The sequence below is a fragment of the Candoia aspera genome, chromosome 9 (assembly GCF_035149785.1).
Source record: "Candoia aspera isolate rCanAsp1 chromosome 9, rCanAsp1.hap2, whole genome shotgun sequence".
NCBI classification, from domain to species: Eukaryota; Metazoa; Chordata; class Lepidosauria; order Squamata; family Boidae; genus Candoia; species Candoia aspera.
Genome location: NC_086161.1, coordinates 316,337 through 333,981, shown reverse-complemented (window position 1 = coordinate 333,981; position 17,645 = coordinate 316,337). Strand labels below are relative to the sequence as shown.

Below are 17,645 nucleotides of genomic sequence, written 5' to 3'. Positions count from 1 at the left end.
GTGCAGTAGCAAGGCGGGAGCCCCCAAGGCTCCATCCTCCTCAGCCCAGGTCTACCTCCTTCCGCAAGGGCTTCCCCAGGGGCTTCTGCTGCCCCCAACAGGCCTGTCTGCCTAATAACAGAACTCGCCCCAGGGACACCGACCAGGACCCGCTGGGCTAGGACCTCTCAGCATCTACAGACATCCTTGCTTTCCCGTCGTCCGGGCCCCCTCTTTCTTGTAAAGCAGGTACCCAACAATCCTTGCAACAAAGATGGTTCTGCTCCTCGGTGTGGTGCGCCTTACTTTGGCAAAAGTCCAGGATAATGAACTGTAGACACTTGTTTTATTATTATTATTCTTTGTTTTACATTGCTCTGTGCCAGGAGTCCACGGGGCTGTGACAGTATAAACGAAAGAAAACAAATCTATAAACCAATCAATGCTATTTTTCTGTAGAAAGGAAAAAGGGCCTGTAGCTGAGCCCTGATGTGACCTGGAGAAAGAATGCTGCAAGGGGCATACCAACACAGGGGCGTCTGGTGGCCTGGGAACTGCCCCCCAGGCCTGCCTGGCCCAGATCATCTGTGGGACTTCAGCCTTGGGGGAGGTTTTCTCTGCTGCCGCTGCCCTTCTCATTCAAGGGGTGGTTTTGAGGGCGAGATCCATCTCCCTTCCTGAAACCTCTCCTTCCCTCCCCCTTCTTCTCCTTCTTCCCCTTCCCTTTTCTTCTCCTCCTTCCCTTCCTGATAATTCACAACAAGTCTTCATATTGAGGGCACCCTGGTCAGAAACAACGAGCAGCAGAATGACAGCTCTTCTGCAGTTAATCCTGGGCTGCTGAGCATTAGTTCTGGTGAGAACAGACTAAAGAACTGTGGTTACCGCCCCCCCGCCCCCGCCAATGCTAGGTGGAGGCAGCAGGGAGGGAAAAGGTCCTGCAGGTTTCCCTTCCCCTTTGGAGGCTGTTGATGGTCTCCTGGGTGGGCTTGGCACTGCCCTCCTGGCAAGAAAGCTTTGGGGGCGGGATGCCCTTTGATCTTGGCAAGAGCCTCCCTTTATTTCGATGGTCCCTGGGAATTCCAGGACTGGAAAGAACGACCACGGACCCCTGGCTGCTGCGGGACTAGGAGACGGCAAGGGCGTATCCGCCTCGCCCCTGCCAAGGGCATCCACACAACTCCCGCGCGAGCAAGGAACGGGTCGGGTCGGTCGCGCCCAGCGTCCTGAGGAAGGGGCCGGCGGCACAGGGCCGGGCCAGGCTCTCTCCGCCTTCCTAGGGCGTCCCTTGGGAGGGGCCCGATCCGTGCTGGGCACACCTGGCTCATTCCAGGTTTGGAAGGGGAGCGGAGCGGAGCCGCGGGCAGGATCCCGTGGAAGCACACGCTCATGGCACCCCCGGCATCGCGGCGCACAGGACCCAGAGCCTTGGAGTTCCTTCTACTCGGTAAGGCAAGCCTGCCCGCCCAGCGGCAGGTTTGGTCTAATGGTTAAGCCTTAGGTTAAGCAACTAGGGTCTGTGTCATCCGGGGCAAACATGGATTCCGCGCCCATTTTGGCGCCCCCCCAGCGCTCATTTTGGCGTCCCCCCAGCGCGGCGCCCGGGGCATATACCCCCCCCGCCCCCGTTGCGGCCCTGGGTTAAGGCGACGGGCTAGAGACCAGGAGACGGTGAGTTCTAGTCCCGCCTTAGGCAGGAAAGCCGGCTGGGCGACCTTGGGCCAGTCCCTCTCTCAGCCCCGCCCACCTCACAGGGCGGTTGTTGTGGGGAAAAGAGGAGGAGGAAGGAGTAGTAGGGTTGTTCGCCGCCTTGAGGCATTTATGAAAATAAATAAGGCGGATAGAAAATAAATAAAAATAAAGGCAGCTGCTGCCCCCAGCCCCAGGCAGCGATGGAAGGTGCGGGTTCCGCTACGGAGAGCGGCGGTGGAGCCCCGTCTAGACCGACTCCCTCCGGGCCCTGGCCCCGAACTCGTCTAAGGAAGAGGCGCGGGCTTGGCTGCTGCGGAGTCGCCACCTCTCGGCCGCCACTGCAGCGGTTACGCGCCCCGGCGGTCCGCGCCCGGCGTCTCTCCTGCGCAGCGCCCAGGCCAGGCAGCCCCCGCTCGGCGGCGGCGCCACGCAGACGACGAGTTCCTGCACGCCGGGACAGCGACCTGTTCAGCACCTTTCCCCTCTGCGGAATTCCCGTGAATCACTCCGCCAGGCTGGACGGCCTCCACCTTCCGGAAGCGTCGGCGCTCTCCCCTTCTTCAGGCCCTTCGCTTGGGCAGGCGAGACGTCGGGAATGCTCGGAGACCCCGGGGCTGGTGGGGTGGGGGTGGAAGGGCGTGCCAGCGCACACGCATAAGATGCTTCTCCTGGTCGCCGATTTAATCCATTCAGCGGGTGCGCAGAAAATTTAAACCGTGAGCTAATCAAACGGCTGGGTTTGGAAAGCAAGTTCACCCGCCGCCCAGGTCAAACCGAGCGTCTCTGCGAGTGCCTTTTGCGGACCTGGGCAAGGCTGCTCTGACAGCCAAGGCCTGGAACTGTGCCTTGTCCAAACGTGTCTCCTACAGCCCAGTGGGCTTGGCCTCCCTACCTGGGGGGAAAGGAGACCATCCTCCCACCCCCACCAGGCTAGCAGACTGGGCAAAGGCCAGTCCTGGGAGAGGGGCTCCCTTGCCACACTGGCGTGGCAGAGCCTAACAGCTGAAGGGCCCCCTCCCCCTCATCTGGTCTTCCAGGATACTGTCCAGCAAAGTATTGCTTCATCAGGCTTGGTCCTATCAGCCTCAGAAAGTGGGGGGTGGGGGGTGGGGAGATGCTTGAGCAAGCTCCACCAAGTCAGTGGGTTGGGCAGGAGCCACCTGATGCCAGCTGGAAAGCTGCCTTTGGGCTGCGATGGCATTCTCCTTCTGCTTCTCTCTGCAGCACTTGGGCCAGTGGCAGCTATGGAAATTTACACCCCTGGGGCCCTGGAAGTTCTGAATGGGACCAACGTGCGCTTGAAGTGCATCTTCCACAGCCCTTTCCCAGTGGGGCAGAAGCTGACCGTGTCCTGGTACTTCCAGTCCGAGATGAAGGAGCCCCTGGAGTCGGTCAGTCCTGCTCCATCTTGGGGTGCGGTAGGCCAGAGAGGCTTCTAAGGGTCAGCAGGGGGCTTGGGCTCCAGGACAGCTGTAGAGAATGGGCAGCTTTCCCACCTTCTCTGCCCTGCGCTTTTTTGTGGGCCAGGGGGGAGGTGGGGCCAGTGTTGGTGCAGGGAGTCTCTCCTCTCAGCCCAGAAGGGACTCAGAGCCCATTCGCTGGAAATGCCCACCTCGGTCCAGTCTCTCCTGTGACCCAAACAGCAATGACTACTTCTGAGAGGAAGGGTATCAAATGCCCCACTGTTCTCAGGCACACTCCTGCAGACCGACTGACCAGGCTGGTCGGCTTGCTTGCAGAGAAGCCCCGGGGCAGCTTCCCCAGTTAAGGGCCTTCTCCCAGCTGCAAGGCATCCCGCCTTCCCAGAGCACTCTAAAGCAAGTTCTGCCCATGGCAGTATGGTAGCCCCCTCCCCTCCCTCCCCCGGTCCACCAGACTTCTTTCACAAAGAGGTGCGATAAATGGTCTGAAAAATTCCCAGGACTCAGAGAGAGGATGTGCTGCCCACCAAGGACCAGGGAGCTGCCTCACTCCCTTTGTGGCACCTTCTCTTGGCTGTGCTCCAGGTGCTCTACTACAATTACCAGGCTTACCCCTCAGGCCGCTTCCTGGGCAGACTCACCTGGGACGGAGATGTGCACAAAAGCGACGCTTCCGTTATGCTCCACAATGCGAGCCCCAAGGACAATGGGACCTTCCAGTGCCACGTGAAGAACCCACCCGATGTGGATGGCACCATTGGCGAGATCCAGCTGAGTGTCGTCTTGAAAGGTAAGTGGGCCGGGAGGGGGCCGGGTGGGTGGGGTTGCTGTGCTCGTGTTCCTCTCCCTCACCTGCCCTTCTGGTCTTGGATAGTGAATTTCTCAGAGGTCCACATCTTGGTCCTCACCATTGGCATCTCCTGTGCTGTGATGATCACCATCCTGGTGGTCGTGGTGATCTGGCGTCATTGGCGGAAGATGCAGCAAGGGAAGAAAATGGAGGTGGATGGGTAAGCATCAGGCAGGGAGGAACTGGCTTCCTGGGTGCAGAAGGCCTGGGTGGGCAGAAATAGGACCCCTGTGAGAAGGACCGGGAATGTTCTGAATTCACCCATCAGACTCCAGAAACAACTGAGGGCCCTGCAAGCTCTACCCAGGATTGCACATGGGAGATGCTTTTTAAGGACTTGTTAAACTCTCCCGATCCATAAGAGGCTAGCGAGAGAGAGAGAGAGAGAGAGAGAAAGAGAGGGAGAGAGAGAGAGAGATTATAGCTAATTATTTACAAGTGTTCCAGGCAGGGTGTCCTCTCCCTCCCCCTCTCCTTCCTGCAGCTGGAGTCCAAGAAAAGAGCCAGTTGCCTCCCCTGGATGGCTTGATGGTGAAATGCAGAAGTGGCAGGCAGGACTCAGGAGTGAAGGAAAGGCTGCCATTTGCACACCTGAGCAGAAATAGGGAGCCAGAGCAGCTCCAGGGCCCCTGAATGCTGCCCAGGCTGGCTGTGGTCTGCTCGGCAGTTCTGCCCCATTGTCCCCCCTGAAGGCTCCCTCCTGCCCTCATGAACAGCCACTTTCTTGCCTCCTGCCCCATAGCGCTTTCTCTCAGTGCTGCCTTTCCTTTCTCCCCAAACAGGTCGGAGCAACTGAGGCTGGAGGGGGGCAGGGAGGAGAAGGAGACCCCCCTGCCTGGACAGGGGGCAGGCCAGTCTTGGTAAGGATCCAAGGGCTGGGGAGCTGGAGTCCAGAGGGGCTGGATGGGCACTGGGCCGGTGCTGTTGCCCAGCTACTCTAGGACTTGAGCTGGGTGGGTGGGCGGGGGGCCGAAGCTTCCCCTCCCTGTCGCAGAACCAGGAAGCGCAAGGACTGAGGGGCTGCTGTCATGCATTGCAGAGTCCTTCTACCAATACTGCCCAGTGGCACCACAGACCTCCTCGTGGTCTTAGGCCTGGCCCAGCAGCTCAGCCGGGAGCCCCGTATACCATAACTCCTGCATGTCTTTTCTCTGCCAGATCCACTGCCATCGATCTGTGGGAGACAGGGCATGCTGGAGCTGAGGAGGCAAATGCGCTTGTGCTCCTTGCCTTGAAGGAGGGACGCATCCTGCGCCTCAAGGGCCCGCTGGAGAGAAAACCCCACTTTCTACCCACAGGACAAAAAAGGGCTGACCGGCCAGTCTTCTCATTCTCGAACCAGTGCTGCCCACCCCGCCCCTGCCGAATCCTTCTAGGGAGAATCATCTTTGGCTCACAGGCAGAAGACCTCGGAGCCGTTGGCTGTCTGGTGGTGTCAGTGGGAGAAGCGGGCCTGGTCAAGATGGCCTCGTCAGGCCAAGCATGGGGGTTGGGAGGAACAGCTGCGCTGACAGTTCGGCTCTTTGTCCTGGGCCAAAGCCTGGGCACTCCATGAGGCTGCTCCCTTCACCACTCTCCCTGACACCACTTGGTCCTCTGGGAAAATCTGGAGGGCAAATCACTAAAGGGGGGAGCTGCCCCCACTTCTTAGAAAAGGGCCCCCCTCCCACAGCCTCCTCTCCAAGCAGGATCAAGCACCTGTTCCTACTGCCTGCCCATGTTTGGAGCAGCAGCAGCCCTGCCTGGCCAGCTAATTGGCATTGCTCAGGGCCAGCCTGCAGCTGATCTCTCAAGCCAGCTTGCTTTCTCCTTCAGGAGGATTTAGGAGCCCTGGCAAAGAATCCTTCCAGCCACCATACCCCTGCCATGCAACAGCACTGCAGCAGCACTACCTACAACTACCTCTGAAACTTGCCAGCTTCAGATATTAGAGAACTGTCCACTGAGCTTCTTATTGGCCACCCTCTCACATCCTTAGGTGGCACACTTTCATATCCTAATTTATTTTAAGAGTCTTGTTAACTTTTTGTATGCAAATAGAGTATTTTGTAATAAAGTGACAATTGTCTGGGGTTAACTGTCGTCTAGCTTTAGGGTATGTAGTATGGTGCTCCATCCAGATAGATTGCACAATCCCTCCCCCATGACAGGGGGAATAATAATAATAATAATAATAATAATAATAGGAGTCGTAGTAGTCTGGATAGTGGACATTGCAATACCTGGAGACAGCAGAGTAGAAGAGAAAGGACTGGAGAAAATCACAAAAGACCTGCAAATAGAAGTAGAATGACTGAAGCAAAAGAAAGCAAAGATAGTACCAATAGTAATAGGCGCTTTGGGTGCAATTCCAGAACATCTGGAGCACCACTTGAACACCATCGGCATTGACAAAATCACCGTCAATTGAAAAAGGCAGCTTTGCTTGGAACAGCTTACATCCTGCGATGATACCTTTAATGTTATTAAACAACATCTCCCTATCCCAGGTCCTTGCAAAACACTCGATAGGTGGACAAAAATGCCAAATCCAACATTTGCTAAACATCTGGCTGACTGTGCAACCAACCATAATAGAAAAACAAGAGTTACAAGATTTTGTAGACCCAGTTTGGTTTAGTGGTTAAGGTGCTGGGCTAGAAACCAGGAGTCTGTGAGTTCTAGTCCCACTGTAAGCAGGAAAGCTGGCTGGGTCACCTTGGGCCAGTCCCAGTCTCTCAGCCCCACTCCCCTCACAGGGTGGTGGTTGTGGGGTAATTAGGGGGAGGAAGGAGTAACAGGTATGTTTCCCACCTTGAGTTATTTATAAAAAAATAATAAAGGTGGGATAGAAAATAAATACATGAATAAAATTTTGTCCAGTAAAATTAGTTTACCAGTTAACAGCCAAACCAGTAAAATGTATGTTTACAACTAAAACACACCAAGCTTATATATTTAAGGAATGCTCTTCAGTATTGCAGCGTGCATATACATTCATCATGAGCATAGTGTAAATCCTAACCTGAAAACTATCCACCTTAATGAGCACATGACTATTTCAAAAGATTCTTCTGTTAAAGTTCTGAAATTTGCAGATGATACAACTGTTATTGGTCTCATTCGGAATGGCGATGAGTCCGCATATAGACGGGAGGTACAACAACTGGCCTTGTGGTGTAGTTATAACAGCTTGAAACTGAATACGCTCAAAACTGTAGAGATGGTTGTGGATTTTAGAAAGAATCCTTCTAACTCCCCTCTTCTTACCATATTCGATAGCCAAGTATTAGTAGTAGAGTCCTTTAAGTTTTTGGGCTCCATAATTTCTCAAGACCTGAAATGGACACTTAACATCAGAACTATCATCAAAAAGGCACAACAAAGGATGCTCTTCCTGCATCAACTTAAGAAGTTTAATCTATCTCAGGAGCTTTTGGTGCAGTTTTACAGAGGAATTATTGAATCTGTTATCTGTTCTTCTGTAACTGTGGTTTGGTTCCGCAACCAAGCAGGACACATATAGACTTCAACGGATAGTTAAGTCTCCAGAAAGTATTATTGCAATCTGCCTGCCTTCTATAGAAGACCTGTATATTGCAAGGGTCAAAAGGAGGGCGGAGAAGATACCTGCAGACCCTTCACAGCCTGGACATAAACTGTTCCAACTTCTGCCATCAGAGCAGCGCTACAGAGTACTGTATGTCAAAACATCTAGACATCGAAACAGTTTTTTCCCTCATGCCATTGCTCTGTTGAACTCCTAATTAATGTAGCCTGACATGATGATTGACAATGTATGGTAAGACATGACTGCTAAGATGTAGCCGGTAATGCTCTGTTAAATGTGAACATACGTTAGACAACAGATGCAGTATATTGTCCCTTAATTCTCCTTTTAAATACTGTATGCGTGTGTTAGTTAATAGCTGTAGTATTATTTCCTTCAATTTTTCTTTCTTTCTTTCTTGATTGTATAGTTTTAGTAAATAACATTCAGGGCTGCAACTGGGGGGGCGCCAAAATGAAGCTGGGGGGAGGCGCCAAAATTGGTGTGGAATCCATGATTGCCCCGGGTGACACAGACCCTAGTTGCGGCCCTGATAGCATTATTACTTTACTATTGTTTATTTTTGACGTTATGTAAATATATTGAGAGCTCTTCCACTGAAGTCAAATTCCTTGTATGTCTAATCATACTTGGCCAATAAAGTATTCTATCTATCTATCTTCTTTCACCTTCATCATAAGGCTCCTCAGTTCCTCTTCGCTTTCAGCCATCAAAGTGGTATCATCTGCATATCTGAGATTGTTAATGTTTCTTCCAGCGATTTTAACTCCAGCCTTGGATTCCTCAAGCCCAGCATGTCGCATGATGTGTTCTGCGTACAAGTTGAATAGGTAGAGTGAGAGTATACAACCCTGCCGTACTCCTTTCCCAATCTTCAACCAGTCCATTGTTCCGTGGTCTGTTCTTACTGTTGCTACTTGGTTGTTATACAGATTCCTCAGGAGGCAGACAAGATGACTTGGTATCCCCATACCACTAAGAACTTGCCACAATTTGTTATGGTCCACACAGTCAAAGGCTTTAGAATAGTCAATAAAACAGAAATAGATGTTTTTCTGAAACTCCCTGACTTTTTCCATTATCCATCGGCTATTGGCAATTTGGTCCCTTTTCTAAACGCAGCTTGCACGTCTGGCAATTCTCGCTCCATGAATTGCTGAAGTCTACCTTGCAGGATCTTCAGCATTACCTTACTGGCATGTGAAATGAGTGCCACTGTTCGATAGTTTGAACCTTCTGTAGTGTTTCCCTTTTTTGGTATGGGGATATAAATTGATTTTTTCCAATCTGATGGCCATTCTTGTGTTTTCCAAATTTGCTGGCATATGGCATGCATTACCTTGACAGCATCATCTTGCAAGATTTTGAATAGTTCAGCTGGGATGCCATCGTCTCCTGCTGCCTTGTTATTAGCAATGCTTCTTAAGGCCCACTCAACCTCACTCTTCAGGATGTCTGGCTCTAGCTCACTGACCACACCGTCAAAGCTATCCCTGATATTGTTATCCTTCCTATACAGGTCTTCCGTATATTCTTGCCACCTTTTCTTGATCTCTTCTTCTTCTGTTAGGTCCTTGCCATCTTTGTTTTTGATCATATCCATTTTGGCCTGGAATTTACCTCCAATGTTCCTAATTTTCTGGAAGAGGTCTCTTGTCCTTCCTATTCCATTGTCTTCTTCCACTTCTGCACATTGCTTGTTTAAAAATAATTCCTTATCTCTTCTGGCTAACCTCTGGAATTTTGCATTTAATTGGGCATATCTCCCCCTTATCACTGTTGCCTTTTGCTTTCCTTCTTTCTTGGGCTACTTCTAGTGTCTCAGCAGACAGCCATTTTGCCTTCTTGGTTTTCTCTTTCTTTGGGATGTATTTTGTTGCCGCCTCCTGGACAATGTTGCGAACTTCTGTCCAGAGTTCTTCCGGGACCCTATCTATTAAGTCCAGTCCCTTAAATCTATTCTTCACCTCCACTGCATATTCCTTAGGAATATTAGTGAGCTCATATCTAGCTGATCTGTGGGTCTTCCCTAATCTCTTTAGTCTGATCCTAAATTGTGCAAGAAGAAGTTCGTGATCTGAACTACAGTCAGCTCCAGGTCTTGTTTTTACCGACTATGGATGTCCGCCACCTTTGGCTGCAAAGGATGTAGTCAATCTGATTTTGGTGTTGTCTATCTGGTGGAGTCCATGTATAAAGCCGCCTCTTAGGTTGTTGGAAGAGAGTGTTTGTTATGCAGAGTGAGTTGTCTTGGCCAAATTCTATCAGCCTATGTCCTGCTTTGTTTTGTTCTCCCAGGCCATGCTTACCTGTAATTCCAGGTGTCATTTGACTGCCCACCTTAGCATTCCAGTCTCCTGTGATGGAAATAACATCTCTTTTAGGTGTGTTGTCCAGTAGGTGCTGCAGATCCTCATAGAACTGCTCTACTTCAGCTTCTTCAGCATCTGTGGTTGGGGCGTATATTTGGATCACTGTGATGTTAGATGGCTTGCCCTGAATTCGAATTGAGATCATTCTATCGTTTTTTGGATTGTATCCGAGCACTGCTTTAGCCACTTTACTATTAATCATGAAGGCTACTCCATTTCTTCTGTGGTCCTCTTGTCCACAGTAGTAGATCTGGTGGTCATTTGATGTGAAGTGGCCCATTCCAGTCCATTTCAGTTCACTGACGCCCAAAATGTCTATCTTTAATCTTGACATCTCACCAATAACCACATCCAATTTGCCCTGGCTCACAGATCTTACATTCCAGGTTCCAATGCTGTGTTGATCCTTAGAACATCGGATTCGCCGTTCACCACCAGCACCATCGGCCGCTAGCCGTCCTTTCGGCTTTGAGCTAGCTACGTCATCACGTCTGGGGCTAGTTGAACTCATCTTCTATTCCTCCCCAGTAGCATTTTGACCATCTTCCGACCTGGGGGTCTCATCTTCTGATGGTATACCGACATATCTCTGGTTGTACTGATCCATTTAGTTTTCACGGCAAGAATACTGGGGTGGGTTGCCATTACCTTCCCCAGGGATCACATTTAGTCTGACCTCTCTGTCATGACCTTCCCGTCTTGGGTGGCCCTTCACGGTTTAGCTCATGGCATCATTGAGGTGCTGAAGCTCCAGCACCACGGCAAGGTAACGATCCTTTGCTGAAGGGGCAGCATATAAATTTAAATAAATAAATAAATATTTGGCTCTGGTCTAGCAGGTCATGGGTGCCCAGCCAGCTGTGTCTGATGCAGCAAACCAAGGTTAAGGCAGGCTTTTCACAATACAGCCAGAGATTGTCTACTGGACTTCAGGATCCCTAGCTTATTTCTACTTCTTGCACTGGATTCTTTGTATGCTAAAGGCCCAGCCAGACTCATAATGCTGCTATTCTTCCAATTGTTCTTAGGATGCTTCAGGACATTAGGGCAGCTCCCCCTCTTCTTCTTGAGTTCAACTTCACCCTTGGAGGAGATTGAAAAAAAGGCAAAAACCGCTGACCAGAGCCCTTCTTGCACAGGGGGTTTCCTGCTGTCTTTCCCTGGGGATGTTTGTTGACTTCCTGGCCTCGCAGCTCGTGATCTCCTGCTGGTCTCCCATCCAAGCCTTCACCGCTAGATTTGCTTTCTAGGATCAGCGTGGCAGTAAGGACGGGACGCCCTTGTTTCGCGCCCCTCCGTCAGGGAGAGTCACCGGAGCGCGTGCAAAGTTCCTCGGAGCACGGCCCGCCTCTGCGGGCAGGCCACCAAGCAGGTTTGGCGGCCGCGGGCGCCGCCTCTTCCGGCTTCACCGGCCGGACGGGCAGGTGCGACAGGTCCGGGAGAGATGGGGCTGGTGCGGAAGAAGCCCAGCGGCGCGGTCCCGCTGCCTCTGCTCCTCCTGGGTGAGGAGGGCTGCCGCACGGGGGCGGGGGGGGGGCGGGGGCGGGAGGCGCCAAAGTGCGGCGGGGAGCCGCGAGGGAGCGCTGGGGTCGCGGCGGAGGCCTTGGCCAGGGGCCCGCCCGGCTGCGACCCAGAGCCGGAGGGCGGCGGGCCCCGGAAGGAGGCTCCGGGCGGGCGTTCGGCTTCACGCGCTCCCGCCCCTTCCTCGCCGGGAACGGGCGTCAAGAGCCGCCCCGCGGTGGGTCTGCCTTCCCTCCCGACGGGCTCCCGCCTGGAAAGGAGGCGGAAAAGCAGGCGGGAAGCGCCCCCCACTCTCGTCGTGGCCCTGACGCCCGGCGCTTTCCGCCAGGCTGCCTCGCTGGGCGGGGGCCCTCGATGCCGGCCCCGCAGTGGTCAGGCGAGCCGGCGAGGGGGGCCAAGCGGCGGACGCTTCGGTCGGGAGGCTGACATGCGCCGCGGCTGTGCTTGCAGCGGTTGCCAGAGTCCAGCTGCTGGAGATCCAGGCCGACGCCCGAGTTCGGGCGTTTGTGGGTGAGCCGGTGACCCTCAAGTGCTGGTTCAAGTCCTCCTCCCCAGTCACAGAGAAGCTCACCATCGACTGGACCTACCGGCCTCTTTCAGGGGGCAACTTGGAGCCGGTGAGCCTCTGCCCCAGGGCGACAAGCCCGTCTTTGCTGCTGCTCTGTGGTGGCCCTGAGGTGGCGCAGCCTGAGTGGGGCTGATGAACAGATTCCAGGAGCCCTGATGCCCCCTTCTCCCCTGGGGGGCTGGCTGCTGTTGGCTCTTCTGGCATGGCATGGGCTTACCATCCCATTGCCCCTCCCCCAGATCTTCCACTACCAGTCCAGTGCCTACCCAGCCAAGGGAGGCAGCTTCCGTGACCGAGTCTCCTGGGCTGGCGATGTGGCCAAGCAGGATGCTTCAATTACGATCTTCAACCCAACCCCTGAGGATAATGGGACATTCACCTGTTTGGTGAAGAACCCCCCTGATGTGCAGCACAACATCCCCCAGACCTTGCTGATGGTCACCCAGAGAGGTAAGGCAGAGACGCCAGTGCTCAGGATAGGAGGGTGACCCTCCTGCAGGTCCTGCTTTAACCCTACCAGCTGCTTTCCTGGAAACCTGACCCTCCTGCCTTGGGCTGGAGGTCCTTCTGCCTGCCACCCTGCAGAATGTATTCTGGTTCGGGGTGCCTTGGGGAGCCAGAGTGGGCTGTGCCCGGCTCATTGCCCTAATCCCAGGGTGGGCTGTGCCCGGCTCATTGCCCTAATCCCTAGCAGTTGGCATTTGTGCTGGGGAACGGACCTGGAGTCTCTGTGGCTAAGACCACGTAGGGCCTGCTCTGGTAGCTGGCTGGAGGGGGGCTTGCTCTGCCTGCCCCACCCTGCTTTGTTTCCAAAGGTTCCTCCTTCCAGCTGACGTCGTCCGGACTGCTTTCCATCTTGGTCTTTCTCCCCTCTGCCCTCGTGGTGATTCTGCTGCTGGTTCGGATGAGTAAGAAATTCGGGCTGATGAAAGCAAGGAGGCAGCTTGGCTACAAGAAATCTTCCATTGAAGTCTCTGAAGGGTGAGAGTGGCTGGGGTTGAATGGGGTGTTGGCAGAGGAGAAGGTGGGCTTCAGGGAGGGGCTGGGGTTTCCCCAGGGTGCCTCTTAATAGTGATCAAAGATGCCCCTCCATCTGCTACACCCCAGGGCAAGCAGCACCTGAGAAGGAGGGGCTGGTGCCAGAACAGTTCCAGGGCCCACCAGTGGGAGCAGAGCGGGCAAACCAATGGGTGGGTTCTGAGCAGTTTCTCCTCTGTTCTCTTCCCATAGACCCAAGCGAGGTGGCTGCAGGCAGCGGCTGACTGGCTTTTGCTTGCAGTGCCTGGTAAGCCAAAATGGTGGAGGGGAGAGACCTTTCCTTCAGCCAGCCTTCCAGGGCAGGCTTATTGGAATCTTGAGGCTTTTCTATTCTCCACCTCTTATGGAGGCAGCCTGCTCCCACCATTACTTCACTGGGAAGGCAGCGATACTTCAAGGGAAATTTGGCCTGGTCCCTGCATGCATCCCTCGCCTTCTTCCCTGCTGAGAACCAGAAGAGGCTGAGACTGCTGTCCAACGTGGGCCAGCTAGACTGCCCTTGGAATGCCCTCAGTGGTCCCCTGCCCCTCCAAGGAAGGGTTGCTGAGTTCAGAAAGGTATCCCAGAGAGAATAATTAAGGGCTAGAAGAGATCCCAACAAGGCTCTCGAGTTGGGGCAAAGAAAGACCTGCTGGAAATAATGAAGTTACTCACAGAGTAGAAAAGGCAGACAGGGAAAAGTTCTTCATCTCTCAGTGAATGTTGTAACTTAGGATCATCCATTGAAAATAAAGGTAATCCTCGCTTACTGACCACTCATTCAGCGACCATTCCAAATTATGATGGTGCTGAAAAAAAAACTTTACACCCAATTTATGACCATTTATGATCTTTGCAGCATCCCTCAGTCACATGATCACCATTACAGTCAGTACACATCTTGTGCCTTACCTGTGTTTTTTTCTCCTCCCCTCACAGAGTGGAGAGGAAGGGATTGCAAGAGAGTAAGCTGTTCACTCTTCTATACTTCAAAAGCAATGCAGTTGCATCTGCAGCGGGGAAGGGTTGCCTATCAAACTCACTTGCTTTTTTTCTAGCCCTCCCCAACCCCCCCAGCGCCTCAGAGTGGAGAGACTGGAGGGGAAGAGATTTCAAGAGAGTAATGCAAATTGTTTGTGGGAGCATGTCCATGGCTCCCAGCCCTGGGCTGCTGGCAGGATTGCATTGCTTTTGATGTGTACAAGAGAGTAAGCAGGCACTGGAACATTCCAAAGGTGGGGGGAGGGTTAGGGCAAAAAAAAGGAAGGTGTGAAACCGACTAGCCTTGTCTCTTTCCAGCCAGAAAGCACAGTCAGGGTCATGTGATTTCCCACTTAGCGACCACTTTGCTTAGTGGTGGAGTTGCCAGTCCCAATTAGAGTCATTAAGCAAAGATTACCTGTAAGCGTAGAAAATATATATATATATTTATTTATCAAATGTGTATGTCTGCCCATCTCACACAAAGTGACTCTGGGCAGCATACAATACAACTAACAATTAAAACATTCTACAAAGGCCACTTAAAACAATTAAAGGTAAATAAGAACAAGATTGCGAGGGAATGCATCAGAATGTTACATGTGATGCAGCCAGCGTGCAGGCTCCCTGTTGCCAGGGGATCCGCTTTTGAAAAAAACAAGTTTTAAGGGATTTCCAGAAGGTCACAAGGGTTGGGGCTAACTTCACCTTGCGGGGGGGGGATGATATCTAAAGGGCGGGGGCCACAGCCAAAAAGGCTTGTCGCCTTTTTGTTGTCAGATGGAACTCCCTCACAGATGGGACCCGTAACATGCCTCTCCTGCCTGACCTGATGGGACCAGTCAATGTAATTGGGGAGAGGCGGTCCCTCAGATAGATTCAGGAGCAATAAAAGAGGACTTCTTTATATAATTGCAGAGCTTTACTCTGAGATTTGCTACCATCAGGGATAGAAACGGCCACCACTTTCAATGGGGTAAAAGAGGACTGAGTTATCAATAGCTCTTAGTTCTAATGGCATTTATTGCCTAGCAAATCTTGGATGGCATCATGCCAATTGCCAGCAAGAAGGGCAAGCCCTCTTGCCTTTGCTTGGATTGGTTGTACCTGTGTGACTTGAATGCTGGCAAGGGTGTCCTTCAGGCTGCTGTCATTATTTTGGGGAATGCCCTCTGCCAGGAAGGGTGGTTTTCTTGCTGGGATCTTCAACCCCTAGACATCTCTGGATCTGTGCCATGGCACAAACAGCTTTGCTGAGCAAAAGACATGGGGTTGCATTGGCTCCCTTGTTTTACTGCTGTTTCTTGCATCCTGTTCAGGACACCGATGAGGAGGAACCATATTGATGGAAGGACAAGGATTCCCTCTTGCGGTGCCACTGAGACCCAGCTCAGGAAGTCTCCAATGAATGGAACTTGCCCCCGCCCCCCGGTATAAAAGTGACAAGAGGGGCCTGGACTAATTTGAGCAGATTTCATTCCATTCTAGGAATGATCCTGATTTGATGTTTTCCTCTCTGTTGGCTTTCTCTTGCCCTATGAATCAGCCTGGTGGATGGGGCCATGGAGGGACTGTCACAGCAGCCAGGCACTTGGGCTTCCGCTTCTGCAGGCGATTCATGAAATGTGGGTACTGTCCTGACTCCCTCTCCAGGGTTTTTCTGTCCTGAGAAGCCACCCATACGGTTTGAGCTCACAGCAGGGAGAGGTGGTGGTGAGGGGCTAGCTTAGAGTTGTTGGGTAGGGTTCTTCATGGTATCACCAGGAGGCAGTACATGTTGGCCATGGCAGCCTGGCCATTGCTCAATATAAGCACATGTGTGCAGTGGCTGCAGGGCCCCGCCCTCTCTCTCTGGGACAGGGCTTCCCATGGAAAGGGGGCAAGCCTCTCATGCCTCCAGCTGGTCTTTTAGCTTCTGACTGGTATGAATGAACTCATGTGAGTTGAGCATTGTGGCTTTAATGTGGACATGTGCGTGGACAGGCCATTCTCAGCTCTCATATTCCAGAATGCCAACCTGAGAGCCTTCACCTGCAGATCCCTCCCTCCCTCCCTTCCTTGGATAAGGCCCGTCCTTCTGCAACCAATAAACGGCTTGTACCAACTCCACCGACCCTTTGTCTTTTTGGTTTGACCAGAAGTGGTCCACCATTAGTTGAAGGGAGCAGAGGAGGAGTTGGGAAAAGTGTATGCCAGCCTCCCCTGCATGCAGTTGGATAGGGCCTCGCTGGTGCTGCTGAAGACTGAGCAGCCTCCCAGTGAAACCCCCTCTCCAGCCCAGGAGGATGGAAGACCAGGGTCCTGCTCCTAGCCAGATGCCGCAAATACTTGCAGTGGCGAAGAAGGAGAGTTTGCTGCTGAGGAAGGAGGCATTTGGCTGCCCAGGCTGGCCACTTCCTGTCCCCTGGGCCCCGTAGGCCTGGCTGCACTTTTCTTCTTCTTCCAGGGAGGGACCAGCTGGGGTGTCCCTGTGGGCACAGCCAGTGACATCTGGCTCGTTTGGAGCCTACCTCTGGACCTCCTGCACTTGCAGGCATTGCTGCTGCTGCTCATGGGCGCCGCGTGCTGTTCTGCGTGTCCCTGCCTCAGCTGGGTCTAGCTTTGAACTCTGCCCTGGGAGTGAAGAGCAGCTCTCAGCTTTACTCATGTCCACTGAGCAGCCTTTGTGTCCAGTGATGATAATCATGTGCCAAACATGTCATGACAACAATGTCAGTAGCCACAGTCATCTTCATGGCTGACATTTTAGTGAGAAATGAATGGGGTTAATTAACTTGGCCTTTGAGGAGGATCAGCAGTTCTACTCCTGGTTTTCACAGGCACTTGGAGATGTCCTGACAGTCCGGTGGGCAGTTTCTTCAGGTGCCAGTTTGGCCTCTGGAATACAGAGGCAGTGAAAGCACTGACAGGCTTGCTCTGACCAGCTTGTGAAATTCCAGGCAATGAAATTCTAGAAGAGATACCTGGAAGGAGACTGGTGAAAGTCAAGGAGTGAACAAGATTGGACATGGGCATGAGCCCAGGGTCGGCTCTCTGCCATGGCAGCAAGAGCACCAATTTAGCATGCATTGGCCTTGTTTGAGGACACACTTTCCTTGTTGAGGAGCTGCCTGGAATCAGATGCTGGCTGGACAGATGATAGGATGGCATCTTGTATGCTAATCTGGGGTTTATCTGAACCTGCAAACTCTAAGAGGTGTGTGTGTGTGTGTGTGTGTGTGTGTCTGTCTGGTGACCTCCAGCATATGTGGGCTGGTTCCTTGCCTCTCCCGTCTTGTGGAGCTGCCAGTGAAGAGCAGCGGGACTGGGTTCAGCCCCTCACAATGGGGGAGGGGGCTGCCACCACCCTTCCTCCTCCTCCTCAAGAGGCCATACTTGACCCAGCCGTATGAAACAACTTTTGGCCAGTCTCCAACTTTCTAGGGAAGCTTGTTGATAAGGTGGTCGGAGAGCAGTTCCAGAAAGTCCTGGGTGAAAAGGATGATCTAAATCCTTCCCAGCCTAATGCAGTCTTGGGCGTTGGTGGACCTGTGGTGGCAGACTCATCCTTTCTTGACCTATTTGATCTGGAGTGGTGGTGGAGGGCTAGATCCCATCCAACCTGATGGGTCTGTGATGTTCTATGACATTTCAAGGGCTATCTGAATCACAGACTTAGCATGACCGAGGTTAATGGGGATGATGGAAGATCCAA

General features: G+C 52.8%; 3 protein-coding genes across 4 annotated transcripts in view; 2 read left to right on the top strand and 1 right to left on the bottom strand.

Moving 5' to 3' along the window:
* ATP5MG (ATP synthase membrane subunit g) overlaps positions 1–15,203 on the bottom strand; it is a 55,019-nt gene extending 39,816 nt beyond the window's left edge. Inside the window, exon 1 of the mRNA XM_063311032.1 lies at positions 15,181–15,203. Within this exon, the coding sequence (XP_063167102.1) occupies positions 15,181–15,188 (8 nt within the window). The 5' untranslated portion in view covers positions 15,189–15,203. The remainder of the gene's footprint in view (positions 1–15,180) is intronic.
* Positions 1,219–5,999, top strand: LOC134502707 (myelin protein zero-like protein 2). Of its 2 annotated transcripts, XM_063311178.1 has the most exons (6): positions 1,219–1,426; positions 2,896–3,062; positions 3,678–3,882; positions 3,967–4,102; positions 4,725–4,802; positions 5,101–5,999. In XM_063311178.1, coding segments are annotated over exons 1-6 (645 nt in total). In that variant the 5' UTR covers positions 1,219–1,368; the 3' UTR covers positions 5,102–5,999. The 2 variants fall into 2 exon arrangements, with proteins under 2 accessions (XP_063167248.1, XP_063167247.1); XM_063311177.1 differs by lacking the exon at positions 1,219–1,426 and having other exon boundaries at positions 2,787–3,062.
* On the top strand, positions 11,254–15,548 carry LOC134502610 (myelin protein zero-like protein 3). The gene is made up of 6 exons (XM_063311030.1): positions 11,254–11,366; positions 11,836–12,002; positions 12,193–12,403; positions 12,769–12,934; positions 13,184–13,238; positions 15,271–15,548. Exons 1-6 carry the CDS (start codon positions 11,309–11,311, stop codon positions 15,295–15,297), a joined length of 684 nt encoding a protein of 227 aa, XP_063167100.1. The 5' UTR covers positions 11,254–11,308; the 3' UTR covers positions 15,298–15,548.
* Positions 15,549–17,645: the final 2,097 nt, after the last annotated feature.

What these genes read in the sequence shown, in the direction of transcription:
- LOC134502707 (XM_063311177.1), top strand. Translation starts at nt 2,835, where the DNA reads ATGCCAGCTGGAAAGCTGCCTTTGGGCTGCGATGGCATTCTCCTTCTG. An exon ending in TGAAGGAGCCCCTGGAGTCG is followed by an intron (nt 3,063 to 3,677) that starts GTCAGTCCTGCT and finishes GCTGTGCTCCAG; the next exon opens with GTGCTCTACTACAATTACCA. An exon ending in GCTGAGTGTCGTCTTGAAAG is followed by an intron (nt 3,883 to 3,966) that starts GTAAGTGGGCCG and finishes GGTCTTGGATAG; the next exon opens with TGAATTTCTCAGAGGTCCAC.
- LOC134502610 (XM_063311030.1), top strand. Translation starts at nt 11,309, where the DNA reads ATGGGGCTGGTGCGGAAGAAGCCCAGCGGCGCGGTCCCGCTGCCTCTG. An exon ending in GCTGATGGTCACCCAGAGAG is followed by an intron (nt 12,404 to 12,768) that starts GTAAGGCAGAGA and finishes TTGTTTCCAAAG; the next exon opens with GTTCCTCCTTCCAGCTGACG. An exon ending in GCTTTTGCTTGCAGTGCCTG is followed by an intron (nt 13,239 to 15,270) that starts GTAAGCCAAAAT and finishes CATCCTGTTCAG; the next exon opens with GACACCGATGAGGAGGAACC.